Genomic DNA, 19,217 nt, shown 5'->3' on the forward strand with positions numbered 1-19,217 from the left:
ACTGATAGGGAGACATAGTGGAGTGGTAACGTGCGTGCAAGTAGTTGACAAGTACAATATGCTAAAAAAAAAACAGAAAGATAGAGAGAGAGATTTCTTCTAATATTGTGATTGCATTATCTGGTTTAGTTTTAACTTGTCTGTCCCGTGCAGTAAAACTCCATCCACATGGAGCGCTGTGTTGTGTTAATAGGCTCGCCACACGCTGATACAAAGAGAAGAAGAAAATGCGGAAGTAAAATTCATATTTACGTTTCAACTCTCTTTGACGAAGGAATACTGGCTGAATTCCAAACTCGCAGTCGAGTAAAACATGTCTAAACTACAGTCGTTTAGTGTGTTTTTAGATGATCGTTTATCGGCGGCCGCTCTTGAGATTTTCGGGGCAGTTGAGAAAACAGTAGTGGAGTACAAGGAAGAGAATGATCGTTTAAGAAGAATGCTGCTGATCACGCCGGAGATAAAACTATGTATAGGTTCGTATGTAGGTCTACTAGCTAGTTATAATTCTAATAAATTAATACACTGTTTAGGCTAACGGTGATCCTTATTCCATATTTTTTTTAAAAACAGTTATCTACTGTTACTTTTACCGTGAATGGAGAAAAAAATTGTCATGAAAATCTGATTGAAATAGCATAACGTTACATATATCTGCACTCAGTTATGACTAAAGGCTGAATTAGATCTACTGAGTACCTCACCTCCCCCATAACATTTAACTATATAAATATAAAAAATATATACAAAAACAAGACTCAGAAATATCAAAAAGAAGTAACAAAGACAGATAGAAACAAATTGTAGTATATAAATACAAATATTAAAAGAGAATCGAATTATTACCCTATTACTAACAAAAAACACAAAGAAAACTAAATTGCACAAATCCTATCACACAAATGCACAAATAGAATAACACACTTATAAAGAAGAGAACTGCCATCTAAACCTGGACCTTTCTTGCCTTCCTTGATGCAAAGTGATCAATTACATCATCATAAGAAATCTGCCCAGCAATTGCATGGTTAATACTGATGACAGCAGGGCCACTAAGTTGTTCCTGTGACATGGTTGGACCTCAGGTAGGATTTGTTGAGCTTTGAAAAGCTCCTCTCAACTTCAGGTACGGTCACTGGAAGAGTAAGACAAATTCTGAGACTGGTTTTATTTTATTCTTAACGATTTTGCACAAACCAGAAAAAAAATGTGTGTGACTGATTCTACCAATTGCATTAGTACTGTACAAAGTTAGAGGTGCGCTATTTGATAGATTCCCCCGTTCCCCTACCTCTGGCTTCCAGTGGGGAGACCTGAGCTCAACCTACCAACGCCCCCTTCCCAATCTCATACTTCTGAGTGGGAGACCTTCCCATGCAGTAGACTGCCTAGCTCACAAACTAGAATCAGGGTGCCCACTCCGACAAGGTTAATTGACCCACAGTCCCACACGGTGACATGATATCATTGACGTGACGTGCAAATGTCACCATTACAATTTTTGTGTGCGGCCGGCCTGGGCGGCTGCCCATGTCGCCTACACCTAAATCCGCCTGCTACTGTTTAAACCCTTACCATGTAGCAATGTTTGTACTCTGTTGCATGCTTTTGTTTGATTTCTGAAATCCATACTTTTTAATAAAAAGTTCATCAAATAGACCCACCGACTGTTTCCTTGTTGAGATTGTATTGGCACATGTGCATTCGCACTGAGTTGGCATCTTAGAGCAACTGTCGGGGGTTGTATCTTAGGAAACAATCGTGGTTGTATTTAACGTTTTATTAAAACATGGATTTCAGCAAACAAAGGAAGGAGCACAACAACAGAGGACAAACATAGGTACACGGTAAGGGTTTAGAGAGGTTAATAAAAAAAACTCAAAACTCAACTCCTCAGGTACTCTGCAATATTAGATCATAGCTTCAGATTTGCAATGGTCGATATGCAATAATGTAATCTGATACTTCTTTAATGATTCATTGGAAGGCACTGCAGTGTCTTATTAATGATGGGATTAGATTAAGCTATGGCCCTTCGTGACTAGGCGAAGCCGGTGAGGGAGGCGCACCCTGCTCAAATCAAACAGTAGCCTAATCTATGCTGCTCGCTCATATTGTCAACAATGCAGCATAATTCATAGTTTAGAAACACCTTTCTATAAAACAAATGTCAAACTAGTTTTCATTGGGAAGGCAGGTAAAGCGTTTTTATCAAAATAAAACTTTAGCATGTGAAAACACAGAATCCCACTCATTAAGCACCTGTCAGAGTCCAAAGGATGTTCGTGTACAGCAGTGTTCTAGAATATGGATCTGTTTGCTCGAATTCTCAGCGCACCTCACACCATTTCCAACCGTCACCACATTAATAAAATGAATAGGAGCCGCATAAGCGGAGTCGTGTTGGTTGGGACACAGTGGTGACAGAGCGGGACAGATATGTCACAATGGAATACAATCGTGGCTTTGGACTCTGAATTGTGCATTACTCCACATGCTCCTACGTCACTTTTCTTTTGAGGCAACTTCGCCTTAGGCCAGAGTGGGGCACCTGGTTCAGGGCTGGGATGCAGCCCGGTTCCAAAAGGAATGCAATCACTTTATATAGATAACCTCTGCTCCTCCTCTCCTACCCTCCAGACTCCTTGCAGCCCTCTCTCACCATCACTGAAGAGGAGATTTCCCCTGAGCAGCAGCACTGTGATCAGGAGTGGAGCCCCAGTCTGGGGCAGGAGGACCCAGAGCCCACACAGATTAAAGAGGAACGGGAGGAACTCAGGACCAGTCAGGAGGAAGAGCAGCTTCGGCTCTATGATACCAACGACTCCATATTCACGCCTTCCTGTGTGAAAAGTGAATGTGATCAGGAGGACCCATGTCAAGAAGCCATACTAGCTGAATACCCAACTCTCAGTCTACTGAAAATGTCTAAACTAAAGTTATTTAGTGTGTTTTTAAATGAGCGTTTAACGGTGTCTGCTGCTGTGGAGATTTTTGCCGCAGTTGAGAAAACGGTAGCTGAGTATCAGGAGGAGAATGATAGCCTACGGAGGCTGCTGCGGCTCACCCCAGAGATAAAATTATGTAGAATAGGTTTGTATGTAGATCTACCAATGTCTAGCTACAGTTCTTTCTAGTCAATTAATAAACTGTTTAGGCTTTCAGTGATCACATTTAAAAAATAAAAAAAATAAAAATAAAAAAAAAGTTAAAGTAGTTTTAACTTTTGCCCTGAATGGATAAAAGTAGCACTGAAGTGCCAATGCTTTCCCTCGCTTGGACAGCCATATCACACATTTTTCCATTGACAAATGTTGAAAACAATTACATTTGAACTTACTTCCCGAAAGTCCTTTTGTTGCCCTTCTGATTCCAATGCTATATTGGAGTTATTCAAGGTCCCTCTGGGATTTTTCTGCCATTGCAAACCTTGGGCGTGCCGCCTAAGTGTCTTTTTTAAAATATTATTTAAAAAATCAGGATGAAAAATGCTAGGGAACTAGCTTTAAAACTGCAAAGAATATGTGGAATTGCAGAAAATTTGCTTAGAAATGCACACATTTCTCTAAAAAAGGGCCTCTAAAATGTAGTCAGGCCAACCAGGCTCATTGCCACGCCCACCTAAGCCACTTTTTTAAATCCAGAAACAACCCTGCCTTTTGATTAGCTGAGGATGATGATTTGATCAAGTGTGAACCGCTTTATCTAGAAAAAATTGATAATTGATTGCGATACGGTTTTGGAAACCTTGAACACTCAATTTAATAATAATCCAACATAATTTTACCACACAGGTTGTTTCTTGTGGAACACAGCTTTGAGGTGATATACAGTTGAAGTTGGAAGTTTACATACACTTAGGTTGGAGTCATTAAAACTAATTTTTCAACCACTCCACAAATTTCTTGTTAACAAACTATAGTTTTGGCAAGTCGGTTAGGACATCTACTTTGTGCATGACACAAGTAATTTTTCTAACAATTGTTTACAGACAGATTATTTCACTTATAATTCACTGTATCACAAGTCCAGTGGGTCAGAAGTTTACACACACTAAGTTGACTGTGCCTTTAAACAGCTTGGAAAATTCCAGAAAAATGGTGTCATGACTTTAGAAGCTTCTGATAGGCTAATTGACATCATTTGAGTCAATTGGAGGTGTACCTGTGGATGTATTTCAAGGCCTACCTTCAAACTCAGTGCCTCTTTGCTTGACATCATGGGAAAATCAAAAGAAATCAGCCAAGACCTCAGAAAAAAGTTGTAGACCTCCACAAGTCTGGTTCATCATTGGGAGCAATTTCCAAACGTCTGAAGGTACCACATTAATCTGTACAGACAATAGTACTCAAGTATAAACACCATGGGACCGTGCAACTGTCATACCGCTCAGAAAGGAGATGCGTTCTGTCTCCTAGAGATGAATGTTCTTTGGTGCAAAAAGTGCAAATCAATCCCAGAACAACAGCAAAGGACCTTGTGAAGATGCTGGAGGAAATAGGTACAAAAGTATCTATATCCACAGTAAAATGAGCCCTATATCGACATAACTTGAAAGGCCGCTCAGCAAGGAAGAAGCCACTGCTCCAAAACCGCCATAAAAAGCCAGACTACGGTTTGCAACTGCACATGGGGACTTTGATCGTACTTTTTGGAGAAATGTCTTCTGGTCTGATGAAACAAAAATAGAACTGTTTGGTCATAATGACCATCGTTATGTTTGGAAGAAAAAGGGGGAGACTTGCAAGTCGAAGAACACCATCCCAACCGTGAAGCATGGGGGTGGCAGCATCATGTTGTGGGTGTGCTTTGCTGCAGGAAGGACTGGTGCACTTCACAAAATAGATGGCATCATGAGGATGGAAAATTATGTGGATATATTGAAGGAATGTCTCAAGACATTAGTCAGAAAGTTAAAGCTTGGTCGCAAATTAGTCTTCCAAATGGACATTGACCCCAAGCATACTTCCAAAGTTGTGGCAAAATGGCTTAAGGACAACAAAGTCAAGGTATTGGAGTGGCCATCAAAAAGCCCTGACCTCAATCCTATAGAAAATGTGTGGGCAGAACTGAAAGAGCGTGTGCGAGCAAGGAGGCCTACAAACCTGACTCCGTTACACCAGGTCTGTCAGGAGGAATGGACCAAAATTCACCCAACTTGTTGTGGGGAGCTTGTGGAAGGCTACCTGAAACGTTTGACCCAAGTTAAACAATTTCAAGGCAATGCTACCAAATACTAATTGAGTGTATGTAAACTTCTGACCCACTGGGAATGTGATGAAAGAAATAAAAGCTGATATAAATCATTCTCTCTACTATTATTCTGACATTTCACATACTAAAAATAAAGTGGTGATCCTAACTGACCTAAAAAATGCCTCCCTTGTTTCCATTAGCTAAGGAAGCATCATAGTTAAGGTATATGTGCAATGGAAAACACCATCTTTTGTATTTGTTAAAATAGTTTTTAGGTGATATGAAAGTAAAGTTTCTAAGGTTTCCAAAATCGTATTGACAGTGAGGACTATTAATGGTCAGAGAGTGTTAGGACTTTCGTACACATTGGCTTCGGTGTGTTTCATAGTAGGCAATAGGAGTGAGAATCCAAGCCCTATGTGGCTTGTGTGAATGAAAGCAAATAGCTATATATCTTCACTCAGACGTGTCTAAAGGCTGTATACAGTGCCTAGTGATGGTCTCCACACCCCATTCACAGTCTTCACCCTCCTCTATGATATACAGTCGCTAGTGAAAGTCTTCACATTTTGCTGCCTTAAAATTAAATCTAAAAATGGATTACATTAGATTTTTTCCCTACTGATCTATACAACCTAATCCAAGGAAATGAAAGTATAGACAATTGTCAAAATTGTTGGAGGGTTTTCCTTTAACTTCTAACCAGGGCTTTCCTCATTTTAAATGTATTTTGATCCTGACAAAGTCCCCAGTCCCTGCCAGTGACTCGCATACCCATAACATGATGCTGCCACCGCAATAGTTGAAAATACAGAGGATCAACAACATTGCATTCACTCCACATTACTGGCCTGTGTGACAAAATTAATGTAAGAAAGTCTGTGTTAAAATCCACTCCAAATCATCCATTCTTTTTGCAACAAGGCCGTTAAGTAATACTGTAAAAAAAAAACATAGCAAAGAAATTAACTTTTTGGCCCAAATTAATAAGTACAGATTTGGTCAAATCACAGAGTGAAACACTCTATTTTCAATTATTGTGGTGGGGTATGCAGACTGGGTAGTTTGTCGGAATCAAAATAAATATGAAAGGAGCAAAGCACAGTTAAAAAGTTAGAGGAAGACCCGCCGTAGTCTTCCCAAAAACCTAACCTAGAATACAGATTTAAATTCTTCAGTGGGACAATTACACACATTTGAATGCCAAAGACAACAGAATGGCTTTCCAAGAGTTGTTGAGTGTTCCTGAATGGTCCCGTCACAGTCCTGACTTAAATCTGCTTGAAAATCAGAGACATGGTTTGAATATTGCTGTCCATCAATGATTCCCAAACTAAATAGACTGAGCTTGAGCACTTTTTGACAGAAACAATAGATATATGTTGCCCTAAGAGTTGTGCAAAGTTGGTAGAATCGGATTCAAAATGATTCACAGCTGTAATGGCTGCCAAATGTGCTTCCACCAAGTATCAACTCTTCAATGTGGAGACATACACATCTTAATGTTTTATTCATTTGTAAAATGTTCTATAATCTTCTTTCATTTTGAAAATGTGGAGTAGGTTGTGTATATCGGTAGTAAAAAGAAAAATTGAAACTAATCCCTTTTTGCATTTAATTTCAAGGCATCAACATTTGAAAACTGTGCAAGGTGTGTGTAGACTTTCACTAGCGTCTGTATATCATAGGAATATACAGTACCAGTCAAAAGTGTGGACACACCTTCTCATTCCAGGATTTTCTTTATTTTTACTATTTTCTACATTGTAGAATAATAGTGAAGACATCAAAACTATAAAATAAAACATGGAATCAAGTAGAAACTAAAGTGTTAAACAAATCAAAATATATTTTATATTTGAGATTCTTCAAAGTAGCCACCCTTTGCCTTGATGACAGCTTGGTACACTCTTGGCATTCTCTCAACCAGCTTCATGCGGTCATCACCTTGAATGTATTTCAATTAACAGGTGTGCCTTGTTAAAAGTTAATTTGTGCAATTTCTTTCCTTAATCTGCGTTTGAGCCAATCAGTTGTGTTATGACAAGGTAGGGGTGGAATACAGAAGATAGCCCTATTTGGTAAAATACCAAGTCCATATTATGGCAAGAACAGCTCAAATAAGCAAAGAGAAATGACAGTCCATCATTACTTTAAGACATGAGGGCCCCCGAGTGGCGCAGAGGTCAGAGTGTTAGAGGTGTCACTACAGACATCCTGATTCAGAGTCCCATAGGGCGGCACACAATTGGCCCGGGTTTGGCCGGTGTAGGCCGTCATTGTAAATAAGAATTTGTTCTTAATTGACTTGCCTAGTTAAATAAAGGATACATTTAAAACATTGTTTTAAAGTAAAGGTCAGTCAATCTGGAACATTTCAAGAACTTTGAGTTTCTTCAAGTGCAGTCACAAAATCCATCAAGCACTATGATGAAACTGGCTCTCATGAGGACCGCCACAGGAAAGGAAGACCCAGACTCACCTCTGCTGCAGACGATAAGTTCATTAATAAAGTTACCTGCCTCAGAATTTGCAGCCCAAATAAATGCTTCACCAAGTTCAAGTAACAGACACATCTCAACATCAACTGTTCAGAGGAGACTGAATCAGGCCTTCATGGTTGAATTGCTGCAAAGAAACCACTACTAAAGGACACCAATAAGAAGAAGATACATGCTTGGGCCAAGAAACATGAGCAAAGGACATTAGACCGGTGTAAATCTGTCTTTTGGTCTGATTAGTCCAAATTTGAGATTTTTGGTTCCACCGCCGTGTCTTTGTGAGACGCAGAGTGGGTGAACAGATGGTCTATGCATTTGTGGTTCCCACCGTGAAGCATGGAGGAGGAGGTGTGATGGTGTGGATTGCTTTGCTGGTGACAATGTCTGTGATTTATTTAGAATTCAAGGCACACTTAACCAGCATGGCTGCCACAGCATTCTGCAGCGATACGCCATCCCATCTGGTTTACACAAAGTGGGACTATCATTTGTTTTTCAACAGGACAATGACCCAACACACCTCCAGGCTGTGTAAGAGCTATTTGAACAAGGAGAGTGATGGAGTGTTGCATCAGATGACCAGAATATGTCGGAACTCCTTCAAGACTGTTGGAAAAGCATTTCAGGTGAAGCTGGTTGAGAGAATGCCTAGAGTGTGCAAAGCTGTCATCAAGGCAAAGGGTGGCTACTTTGAAGAATCTAAAATGTATTTGTTTAACACTTCTTTGGTTACTACATGATTCCATATGTGTTATTTCATAGTTTTGTTGTCTTCTATTATTCGACAAACCCTTCAATAAGTAGGTTTGTCCAAACTTTTGACTGGTACTGTATATACTTCTAGTGTTCGATTTAATCCTGTGGTATATAGATAACGTCTGCTCCTCCTCTCCTTCCCTCCAGACTCCCTCCAGTCCTCTCTCGCTGTCTCCGAAGAGGAGATTCCCTCTGAGCAGCAGCACTGTAAGCAGGAGTGGAGCCTCTGTCTGGGGCAGGAAGAACCAGAGCCCACACAGATTAAAGAGGAACAAGAGGAACTCAGGACCAGTCAAGAGGAAGAGCAGCTTCAATGGCTCTTTGATGCCGAAGACTCCATATTCACTCCTCCCTGTGTGAAAAGTGAATGTGATCAGGAGGACCCACATTGGTTCTTGACTCCTCCCCAAACCCAGACTGTGGAGAATAGAGAGAGTGACTCTAAACCAGTGAATCTCAGACCTTTTGGCACTGTGACTTACCTAAAGGGTCTAGACACTTCCTGTGACACTCTAGATAATCAAAACAATGCCTCCAGCCACAACTCCGCCGTCAGCAGCGACCGAGTCGGAATGAACAGCAGCCCACTATTGGATCCCAGCTCACCATTGAATCCAAACCCATCAGTGGGGGAACACTGTTTGAAGCTCAGCACCACGTCTAGAAAAATTCACTGCTGCCGTGACTGTGGTGAAGCGTTTGCTCTGAAAGCTGACCTGCAGAGGCATGTGACTCTAGCCAAGAAAAGACTCAGTGAATGCCACTTCTGCAATAAATGTTATAACTCCATCTGTAAACTGAAGGCCCATGTCAGACTCTGTCACGGTGGGAAAACCTGCACCTGTCCTGTTTGTGGCAAGACCTTCAAATACAAAAAAGATCTGTCCAGGCACATGAGGATTCACACAGGAGAGAAATCATTCCACTGTGGTGACTGTGGGAAAAGCTTCAGTCAGAAGGGAGACCTAAATAAGCATATACGGACTCACACAGGAGAGAAACCATTTAGCTGTCGTGACTGTGGGAAAAGCTTCAGTCTCAAGGAGAACCTAACCAAGCATACACTGACTCACACAGGAGAGAAATATTTTAGCTGTGGTGACTGTGGGAAAAGCTTCAGTCAGAAGGGGGACCTAAGTAGGCACATACTGACTCACACAGAAGAGAAGCCATTCATCTGTGGTGACTGTGGGAAAAGCTTCCGTCGTAAGGATAACCTAACAGATCATGTTCGGAGTCACACAGGAGAGAAACCATTTAGCTGTGTTGACTGTGGGAAAAGCTTCAGTGCCAAGGGGAACCTAAACGTTCATAAATTGACTCATACAGGAGAGAAACAACATGGCTGCTCAGTCTGTGGTAAAAGATTCACTAAGAAGGCATCTCTGCTGACACATGTGAAAAACATCCACAAAGCAAGAAGACAAGACAAAAAATGAACGAAGAAAGAAAATTAGGACATAGACACCGAGAGTAGATTTGTACAATAAATGCATTATGTGGGTGGAATACTGTATCAACACAGAATAAAACAATAAAAGCCCTGTGATTGTAGTGACTGCCCATTACTGCTTATCAATTATCAACCATTTATAGACATTACATATTTGTTTTTCAGAAATGAATTGCAAGAAGCGGGCAGTAAATCGTTATATACACACACCTCACCAAATGCATTACCATGTATTACAGTGATGTCAATCATTTGTTTACTTGTCTTAACTTTTGTGTTGTCCTGTCAAGCCATTGGGGCAAGATAAAGTTGTCAATTGGCCAGTGTAACTTGATTGGCGGCTATGGGTGCATACTCTTGCCTATGATAAGCCAACTTTATGGAGGAGTTGTCAGATTTGTCGGGCAGTGATGAAGTCAATGTCCTATTAATTTGACGTTGAAGTATTCTTTAAAGAATTTACTAATAGTAGTACTATTATAACTAACAAGACTGAACTGTACCTAGGTCATCAGCAGGCAGTCCTTAACTGCGCTCTCCCTCTTGCACCAATCAAAAATCTGCATGTCCACAAAGTTTCAAATCCCAATCAGGAGCAGCATCCTGGGAAGAGACAGACAAATGTCATCTTAAAAAGCAGGCGTTTACGTCAGATAGCATATCACATAGTATTAAGTCATGCATGCTACATACTGTCCTTGGACAAGAGACCGAATACAGTTTAAAGTTCTCATCATAACTGAAAATTGATCTGGTCTGACCCAAGTCCGGTGAGCTGAACGCGGAGCACTGGCCCGACATCACATAAATTAAATGAGCCCGAAAAAAGCCTGATTTCTAGAAAACAGTAGGCTATATTGATGTGAACTGGTGTTGAGAACAACAAGGCGGAGGCGGCATGTGAAGATATGAGGAAACAGTCATTGGGCCTAGAAAAAGCGCAGAGAGAGGAAAACTCACATTAGTTATCAACTGAATTATGAAAATATTGGAATAAAGTAGGCTTATGAAATTGAAGGCATGTATCAAATTCTTACATATACTGAAACTCCCAGTCATATATAACCGTTATACTAATTTAAAGAAATAGTTGTGTGTGGTCAGCACCATTTTGATTGGGACAGCGCCATCGCTCTGCTTTGAGACAACCGTGGGGGACATAAATCAATCAATGTCAGATCTTTGTTTCCACTGAATCTCCGTTTGGATATTTAGTAACAATTAGGTTGGGAAAATGTTAGCTAAATTAAGCTGAGTGCTAATGATCATCTGATCAGTACATTTTATACAAGTGAATTTTGCTCTTCACTCGCGTAGTAGCCTGTCCTACTCCCAACAAAAAGCCTGTGATTTGTCTGATAACCAATGTGATTTGGTTTCAATGAATCTCTGTCTGTATATTTGGTTAATTGATCTCTGGCCGGACAAGTGGAGGTGGTATATCTCATTTATTCGTTTTCTCATCTATCACCGATCAGAAACATGCAATAATGTAGCCTGAATCGTGTGTATTATTTATCTATTGACTCGCGTAGTAGCCTTGTAAGCAAATACCAAGCATTTTATTTTGAAAGCCTTTTAATTCAGCTTGTGTCATGCTAATGTTGCTTTTTGTGACAGGCTGGAACAACTTTAAAGATGACGACCACAAAATGTAAAATCCTCTGAAGTTCTTGCGAGGAACCTGCACCTCTATGTCAACAGAGCTCGGTGCTTATTATCGGATGTATTAGGTTACGAAATCCGACTTTTTGGATATAATGTTAATTATAAACTGGGTGGTTCGATCCCTGAATGCTGGTTGGCTGAAATCCGTATGGGTATGACAAAACATTTATTTTCACTGCTCTAATTACGTTGGTAGACAGTTAATAATAGCAATAAGGCACCTCCGGGGTTTGTGGTATATGGTGAATATACCTCTTGACTAAGGGCTGTATCCAGGCACTCCACGCGAACAGTCCTTAGCTATGGTATATTGGCATATTCCACACCCCCTCGGACCTTATTGCATAAATATATGTTAGAGAAAGACCCCACTGAACGACTAATAACACGAATAATCATATTTGGCTTGGTAACATATATTTCATAAGGAAGTTCAATGTCATCACCAAAATGCGTTTTCGTGGGTGGATACTCTCTATTGTCTTCTTCTTCCTTTAGTACCAGCGGGTGGCGAGTCCATAAACTACCTCGCAGCAACCCCATAAGGTTGGGGTTTTACTGCAAGGTACAAACCAGTTAACAGTCGATGCCTAAGTGCATTGTGTATGAGTGCATACTGTGTTTATCCTTATAACTGCATTCTCTGGTTTAGTTAAAGCTGGCCTGTGCCTTCCAGGTAAAACCCATCCACATTTTGATAAACTATGAGTGAGAAAACGGTTCTAATTAGTAATGTGATGATCATTTATTGCATGAACTGGATTGGAAAACGCATTGAAACACAGATGATTATTGTTAACTCCAACAGCTTGGAGCGGATGTGGCAGCCCCCAAACACGTTTCAGTCGACTGAGAGTTGGGAATTCAGCTAGTTTGCCTTCATCAAAGAGGAAAGAATGGTGGTCACAAACAAAAACCCTCTTTGACTTTTACTTCTGCATTGTCTTCTTCTTCTGTTTGCATCAGCGGGTAGCGAGCCCATGAACATAACACAGTGCCCCATATGGATGGTTTTTTTCTGCAAGGTACCAGTCATAACTACAAGATAAAGGAAGAATAGCATTGGATAGTATTGACTGGAAAAACACTGCAGAGCACTTAAAACACGGTATGGGCTCATACACAATGCACGTATCAGAAGTCTACTGTTAATCATTACTTCCCAAAATAAACAATATCATGAATGAGCAGCACTTGGTCAAACTATATGAGAAATACCCTTGGACAAATGCAAGGACATCTTTTCTGGAAAGCACTTACATTTTTTTTAATCAATAACATCAATCACACCATTCTCTCATCACCTTGAGAAACATTCCAGGAATTCCAGTTTCTTAAGGCTTGAAGACGTCAACAGACTTTTAACAGCGCACCTGATTCCCATAATACTGTGTATTCATTTTTGATCATTACCTCATCATTCAAATCATATCAAACTTTTTTCACATAATTCACATAGAACATTTTACACAAGTAAATCCATCACACAGCTATTCATCTGAAACCCACAGTATGAACGATTCAGAGTTGCTTTGCTTTCCTAAAAGTGTTGTCCACATCCTGCCTTTTTACTCCCATCTTCTGACAGAAGATCTCTTTGCTCTAATTTCTTTCCGTTTTTGTCCAGCTTTCTTACTTTGGGGCAGCTGGGATCCAATAGTGGGCTAGGATGCAATGGTGGGCTTCTGTCAAGTCCTACTGGGTCGCTGCTTAAGGATGAGCGGTGCCTGGAGGTATTGTTTTGATTATCTGGAGGGTCACAGGGAATGTCGAGACCCTTTAGGTAAGTCACAGTGCCAAAAGGTTTGAGATTCACTGGTTTAGAGTCACTCTCTCTGTTCTCCACAGTCTGAGTTTGGGGAGGAGTCAAGAACCAATGTGGGTCCTCCTGATCACATTCACTTTTCACACACGAAGGAGTGAATATGAACTCTATGATATCAGGCTCCAGCACTTGAAGCTGCTCTTCCTCCTGACTGGTCCTGAGTTCCTCTTTAATCTGTGTGGGCTCTGGTTCTTCCTTCCCCAGACTGGAGCTCCACTCCTGCTTACAGTGCTGCTGCTCAGAGGGAATCTCCTCTTCAGAGACAGCGAGAGAGGACTGGAGGGAGTCTGGAGGGGAGGAGAGGAGGAGCAGACGTTATCTATATACCACAGAATGAAACAGAACACGTGAATTATAGATCTCTATGAACTATACAGCCTTTAGACATGCTTGGGTGCAGATATCTAGGTATTTCCTCTCGATCACACAAGCACTATAGGGCTTGGGCTCTCATGCCTACTATGGAACACACTGCGGTCAATGTGTCCAAAAGTCCAGACACTGTAACCTTTAATAATCCACAAAGCTTAGAAACTCTACATTCATATCACCCCAAAATTTGATCAAATACAAATGATACACTTACTGTGCGCCCACAGATGATTTTTGCATTGCACATTTACCTGAACTACGACACTTCCTGAGCTAATATGGAATCATGGGAGGGAATTTTTTTAAAGTTGGCTCAAATCTTTTGTATTTTTTTTTGTTGCCATTTTAGGATGCTAATTAAGTTGTGTTCAAGGTCTCCAAAACCATATTGCAAACAAGTGTAAATTGTACTTAGACCATTTCATGCTTTTCCCCTCAGTTAATCAAAAGGAAGATTCAATGTATGTCTCCAATGAAATGCATTGGAGTAGGGATGTTGAACATTCAGCCTGCTGCACAGTCATATGGAAGCTCTAGTCTAGAGCACCTGGTTAAATTGTGGTTAGGGATTTTTTTTAAACTATGTCTATAGTTACAGTAGTAAGAAATATGTAATAGTTGTAAAAAAAAATCTGAGTGTGCTTGATTTAATATCATCCTAAATTGAGAGAGTAAATTATTTTGACATTTAATTATTTTATATTTCGCAACTTTCCCCATGGTGTTACTACATTACACAGAGTAACATTTTCACCACTGTGAAGAGAATTTTCAATCCTAATGATAATAACAATCAATAGCTTTGACTAATCCCCAAGGTTTGTAAGACCATGGGTATAATAATAATTCGACAAAGACTCAGTTTATGCAAAAGGCTAGTACAGTTTATTCAGAGAACGTTCTAAAGTCAAGAATACAAAGACATCCATTTTATAGCTGTGCACATACTTCCACACAAACAGTAGATATTCTACGCACATACATACACACAAACAGTAGATATCCTACGCACATACTTCCACACAAACAGTAGATATCCTACGCACATACATACACACAAACGGTAGGTGAGTTTTATCCTTCTCCACAGTTCGCACCACTTTGTATCACTACCCAGCCGACAGTTCCATTCCCCCGAGATTAGAGAGACCTTGAGAAGTACTCCCTGTCCTCTCCCAAGTCTCTCAGAGGCCTAGCCAGTTTCAATTGTTCTTCTGTATTTTACTAGACACACACACACAAGCTCCTAAGCTACGCCTTGCTCAGACAGTCTGTGTTTTTCCACTGTACAGATACCTTGTTTAACCTGATTCCGACTAAAACTACACACATCATCAGATTATAATTTTATGACTCTAATCAATTTCATACAGTTATAATTATAAGGTTTCAGAGTGGAATTATTTAATAAACCACACAAGAATTACAGGAAATACACATTGTTTTTTTTACCTCATATTGGTGATGTTAGTATAAAAGTTTATAGTCATCACGATGACACACAATTGATTGCCTAATTCAGATCAATATCTTTGTTATTGTGCCAGTGTTTGTCATAAGCGCCTGTCGGTAATGGGACTTAGAATGCAGCTGTCATTTTCAGACCAGGGTGGCATGAAAAAATCTGGGCGCCTCTCTTATAAATATCTCTGGCCTCAATACAATACACGGACGAGGGTCAAACTATCCCTCAAATGAGAGCCAACACTAGCAGCTATTTAGAAATGTATATGCAGTGATGATTCTGCGAAATTAATTAGTATAAATACTGTTTTTCCTAAGATTTGTATTGGCTGTCTTCTGTAAACATTGTTTAAAAGGGCAAGTTCGTTTTGCATGGACCGGTAACCTGGGTAGGTGAAGATTTTGCTTAAAGACCAATAGACGGGTTAGCTGACAACGTCACGAAAATGATGTGCTTCAATGGGGCAGAAGGCCGTGATTCTGGATGGCCAGATAGCTTGCAACAATTACAAAAAGCCTTCATGTGGAGAATCGTAGGTGTCTTGTTTCAGCTAGTTTTAAAAAAAATGTTGTTCTTAATATGTCTGCCATGTCTTGTTTTAATTTTTTTTGACTGTCATGTATATGCTAATATGGCTAAAATTCGCTAGCTAGCTAACCAACAACCGCAACTATGTATTTGAGAGACAACAATTGATCATTGTGCAAATATATTGGTTTTCAATAAACATTGCAGACAAAATATAGTTTAGGCTACATGTTGTCAACAATCTCTAAGCCAACCCAGTCTGTTTTGCCCCATAGTTCCGCACGCCTCAGTTTTGTTGCTAAACAACACGTTTATGGAATGGTGTAAAATAAACAAACTCTGCCAACCCGGGGTACCGGCCATGTAAAATAAAATCACCCAAAGTGATTGCATTTGTTTCGTAACCAGCTACCTCCTAAGCCTGAGCCGGGAGTCCCGCTCTGGCCGGTGATTTCGGCTCAAAACAAAAGTGACGTAGAAGAGGTATTTTTGTTAATAGAATCGTACCGCAATTAAGAAACTATTCACATTTATATGGAGTATTTGGCTGTTTTGGCTTCAAGCGACAATTCGCCTTTAAACAGAACATGTATGGTCCTTACTCCAATATTAAGTTTACTCCAATATTAGGCTACATACGCAACGATTCTACATAGTTTATCTTGCGTGATCCGCAGCATTTTTCGTAACCGATCATTCTCTTCCTGGTACTCCGCTACCGTTTTCTCTACCCACTGTAAACGCTGATCTAAAAATAACAAATACCTCTGACTGCAGTGTGCAGTTCTGGGCCGGGTCAATGTGGGCGGAGTCAAACGTTAGACAAAAAAAAAGCACAGGTGGGTGGTGTCAATCTGAAGTTTGACAGTCCCATACTGAATACAGACACACACGTTTGTGCAAGGCACACGTTGAATACAAACATATTTCATTTTTGAAGATCTTAAGAAATATTATAAAAAGTGGTACCAGCACATGTGTTGTAACACTTTTTGCTTCATGCTATATTTGAGACAAGCTACTGATATTGTTGCAATGAACAACATACTTGTTATGTATGTTATGTACTGTTAAAATTGTGTTATAACTTTGTAATTATATTATTTAATTGAGCATATATATTCAGTTACTACCTATCCTGAATTATAATGCTATTTACTTTCCTCATGAGAATGGATACAGACTATACCATATAGACATACTGACAAGCTGAATGTGCTTTGTACATTAAGTTATACCAGCTCCAGTACAGAGATGAGAGACTCAGGTGACTTACTAAACATAAAAACATAATTAACAATTGAAACAATTAACACAGCAGACAAAAATAAGGTTTGACCACTCCTCAAAAATGGCTTCACTCCAGCTCCTCAAAAGAGGCAAAGGCAGTCTTTTTCTTGTTGTCAACTGGCTCCACATAAACTGTGTTCTTTTGATTATTGTTGCCGTAGCAATAGCAACAATGAAAGTGTGTCGCATTTCAACAACTGAAGCCACACGTTATGATCGTGAACTCTGAAAGAGAGGAATAACAGTAAAGTAACAAGTTATACAACTTAATTAAATACACCGATGTCACTGAAAAAACAGGGCAAATCAAAAAACGTGAACGTCAAATATATTCAATAAACAAAGAAATAAATCGTTTATTGAATAATTTCATTATTGTATACAGTGGGGGGAAAAAGTATTTAATCCCCTGCTGATTTTGTACGTTTGCCCACTGACAAAGAAATTATCAGTCTATAATTTTAATGGTAGGTTTATTTGAACAGTAAGAGACAGAATAACAACAAAAAAAATCCAGAAAAACACATGTCAAAAATGTTATCAATTGATTTGCATTTTAATGAGGGAAATAAGTATTTGACCCCCTCTCAATCAGAAAGATTTCTTGCTCCCAGGTGTCTTTTATACGGGTAACGAGCTGAGGTTAGGAGCACACTCTTAAAGGGAGTGCTCCTAATCTCAGCTTGTTACCTGTATAAAAGACACCTGTCCACAGAAGCAATCAATCAGATTCCAAACTCTCTACCATGGCCAAGACCAAAGAGCTCTCCAAGGATGTCAGGGACAAGATTGTAGACCTACACAAGGCTGGAATGGGCTACAAGACCATCGCCAAGCAGCTTGGTGAGAAGGTGACAACAGTTGGTGCGATTATTCGCAAATGGAAGAAACACAAAATAACTGTCAATCTCCCACTGCCTGGGGCTCCATGCAAGATCTCACCTCCTGGAGTTGAAATTATCATGAGAACGGTGAGGAATCAGTCCTGAACTACACGGGAGGATCTTGTCAATGATCTCAAGGCAGCTGGGACCATAGTCACCAAGAAAACAGTTGGTAACACACTACGCTGTGAAGGACTGAAATCTGGCGGTGCCCGCAAGGTCCCCCTGCTCAAGAAAACACATATATATGCCCGTCTGAAGTTTGCCAATAAACATCTGAATGATTCAGAGGACAACTGGGTGAAAGTGTTGTGGTCAGATGAGACCAAAATGGAGCTCTTTGGCTTCAACTCAACTCGCCGTGTTTGGAGGAGGAATGCTGCCTATGACCCCAAGAACACCATCCCCACCGTCAAACATGGAGATGGAAACATTATGCTTTGAGGGTGTTTTTCTGCTAAGGGGACAGGACAACTTCATCGCATCAGAGGGACGATGGACGGGGCCATGTACCATCAAATCTTGGGTGAGAACCTCCTTCCCTCAGCCAGGGCATTGAAAATGGGTCGTGAATGGGTATTCCAGCATGACAATGACCCAAAACACACAGCCAAGGCAACAAAGGAGTGGCTCAAGAAGAAGCACATTAAGGTCCTGGAGTGGCCTAGCCAGTGTCCAGACCTTAATCCCATAGAAAATCTGTGGAGGGAGCTGAAGGTTCGAGTTGCCAAACGTCAGCCTCAACCTTAATGGACTTGGAGAAGATGTGCAAAGAGGAGTGGGACAAAATCCCTCCTGAGATGTGTGCAAACCTGGTGGCCAACTACAAGAAACATCTGACCTCTGATTACCAACAAGAGTTTTGCCACCAAGTACTAAATCATGTTTTGCAGAGGGGTCAAATACTTATTTCCCTCATTAAAATGAAAATCAATTTATAATATTTTTGACATGCGTTTTTCTGGATTTTTTTGTTGTTATTCTGTCTCTCACTGTTCAAATAAACCTACCATTAAAATTATAGACTGATCAAAAGCAAAAAAGTAAAAGCAACACAGCTCATCACCTTGAACACACCATCCCCACTGTCAAACATGGTGGTGGCAGCATCATGGTTTGGGCCTGCTTTTCTTCAGCAGGGACAGGGAAGATGGTTAAAATTGATGGGAAGATGGATGGAGCCAAATACAGGACCATTCTGGAAGAAAACCTGATGGAGTCTGCAAAAGACCTGAGACTGGGACGGAGATTTGTCTTCCAACAAGACAATGATCCAAAA

The 19,217-nt window shown here is 40.3% G+C and overlaps 1 protein-coding gene across 1 annotated transcript; it reads left to right on the forward strand.

Annotated features, from left to right (window-relative positions):
- Positions 1-210: 210 nt before the first annotated feature.
- On the forward strand, positions 211-9,998 carry LOC110500637 (uncharacterized). The gene is made up of 3 exons (XM_021578117.3): positions 211-476; positions 2,641-3,093; positions 8,601-9,998. Exons 1-3 carry the CDS (start codon positions 314-316, stop codon positions 9,890-9,892), a joined length of 1,908 nt encoding a protein of 635 aa, XP_021433792.3. The 5' UTR covers positions 211-313; the 3' UTR covers positions 9,893-9,998.
- The last annotated feature ends 9,219 nt before the right edge of the window (positions 9,999-19,217 follow it).

The sequence above is a fragment of the Oncorhynchus mykiss genome, chromosome 21 (assembly GCF_057628025.1).
Source record: "Oncorhynchus mykiss isolate SJ-2025 chromosome 21, ASM5762802v1, whole genome shotgun sequence".
Taxonomy (NCBI): domain Eukaryota; kingdom Metazoa; phylum Chordata; class Actinopteri; order Salmoniformes; family Salmonidae; genus Oncorhynchus; species Oncorhynchus mykiss.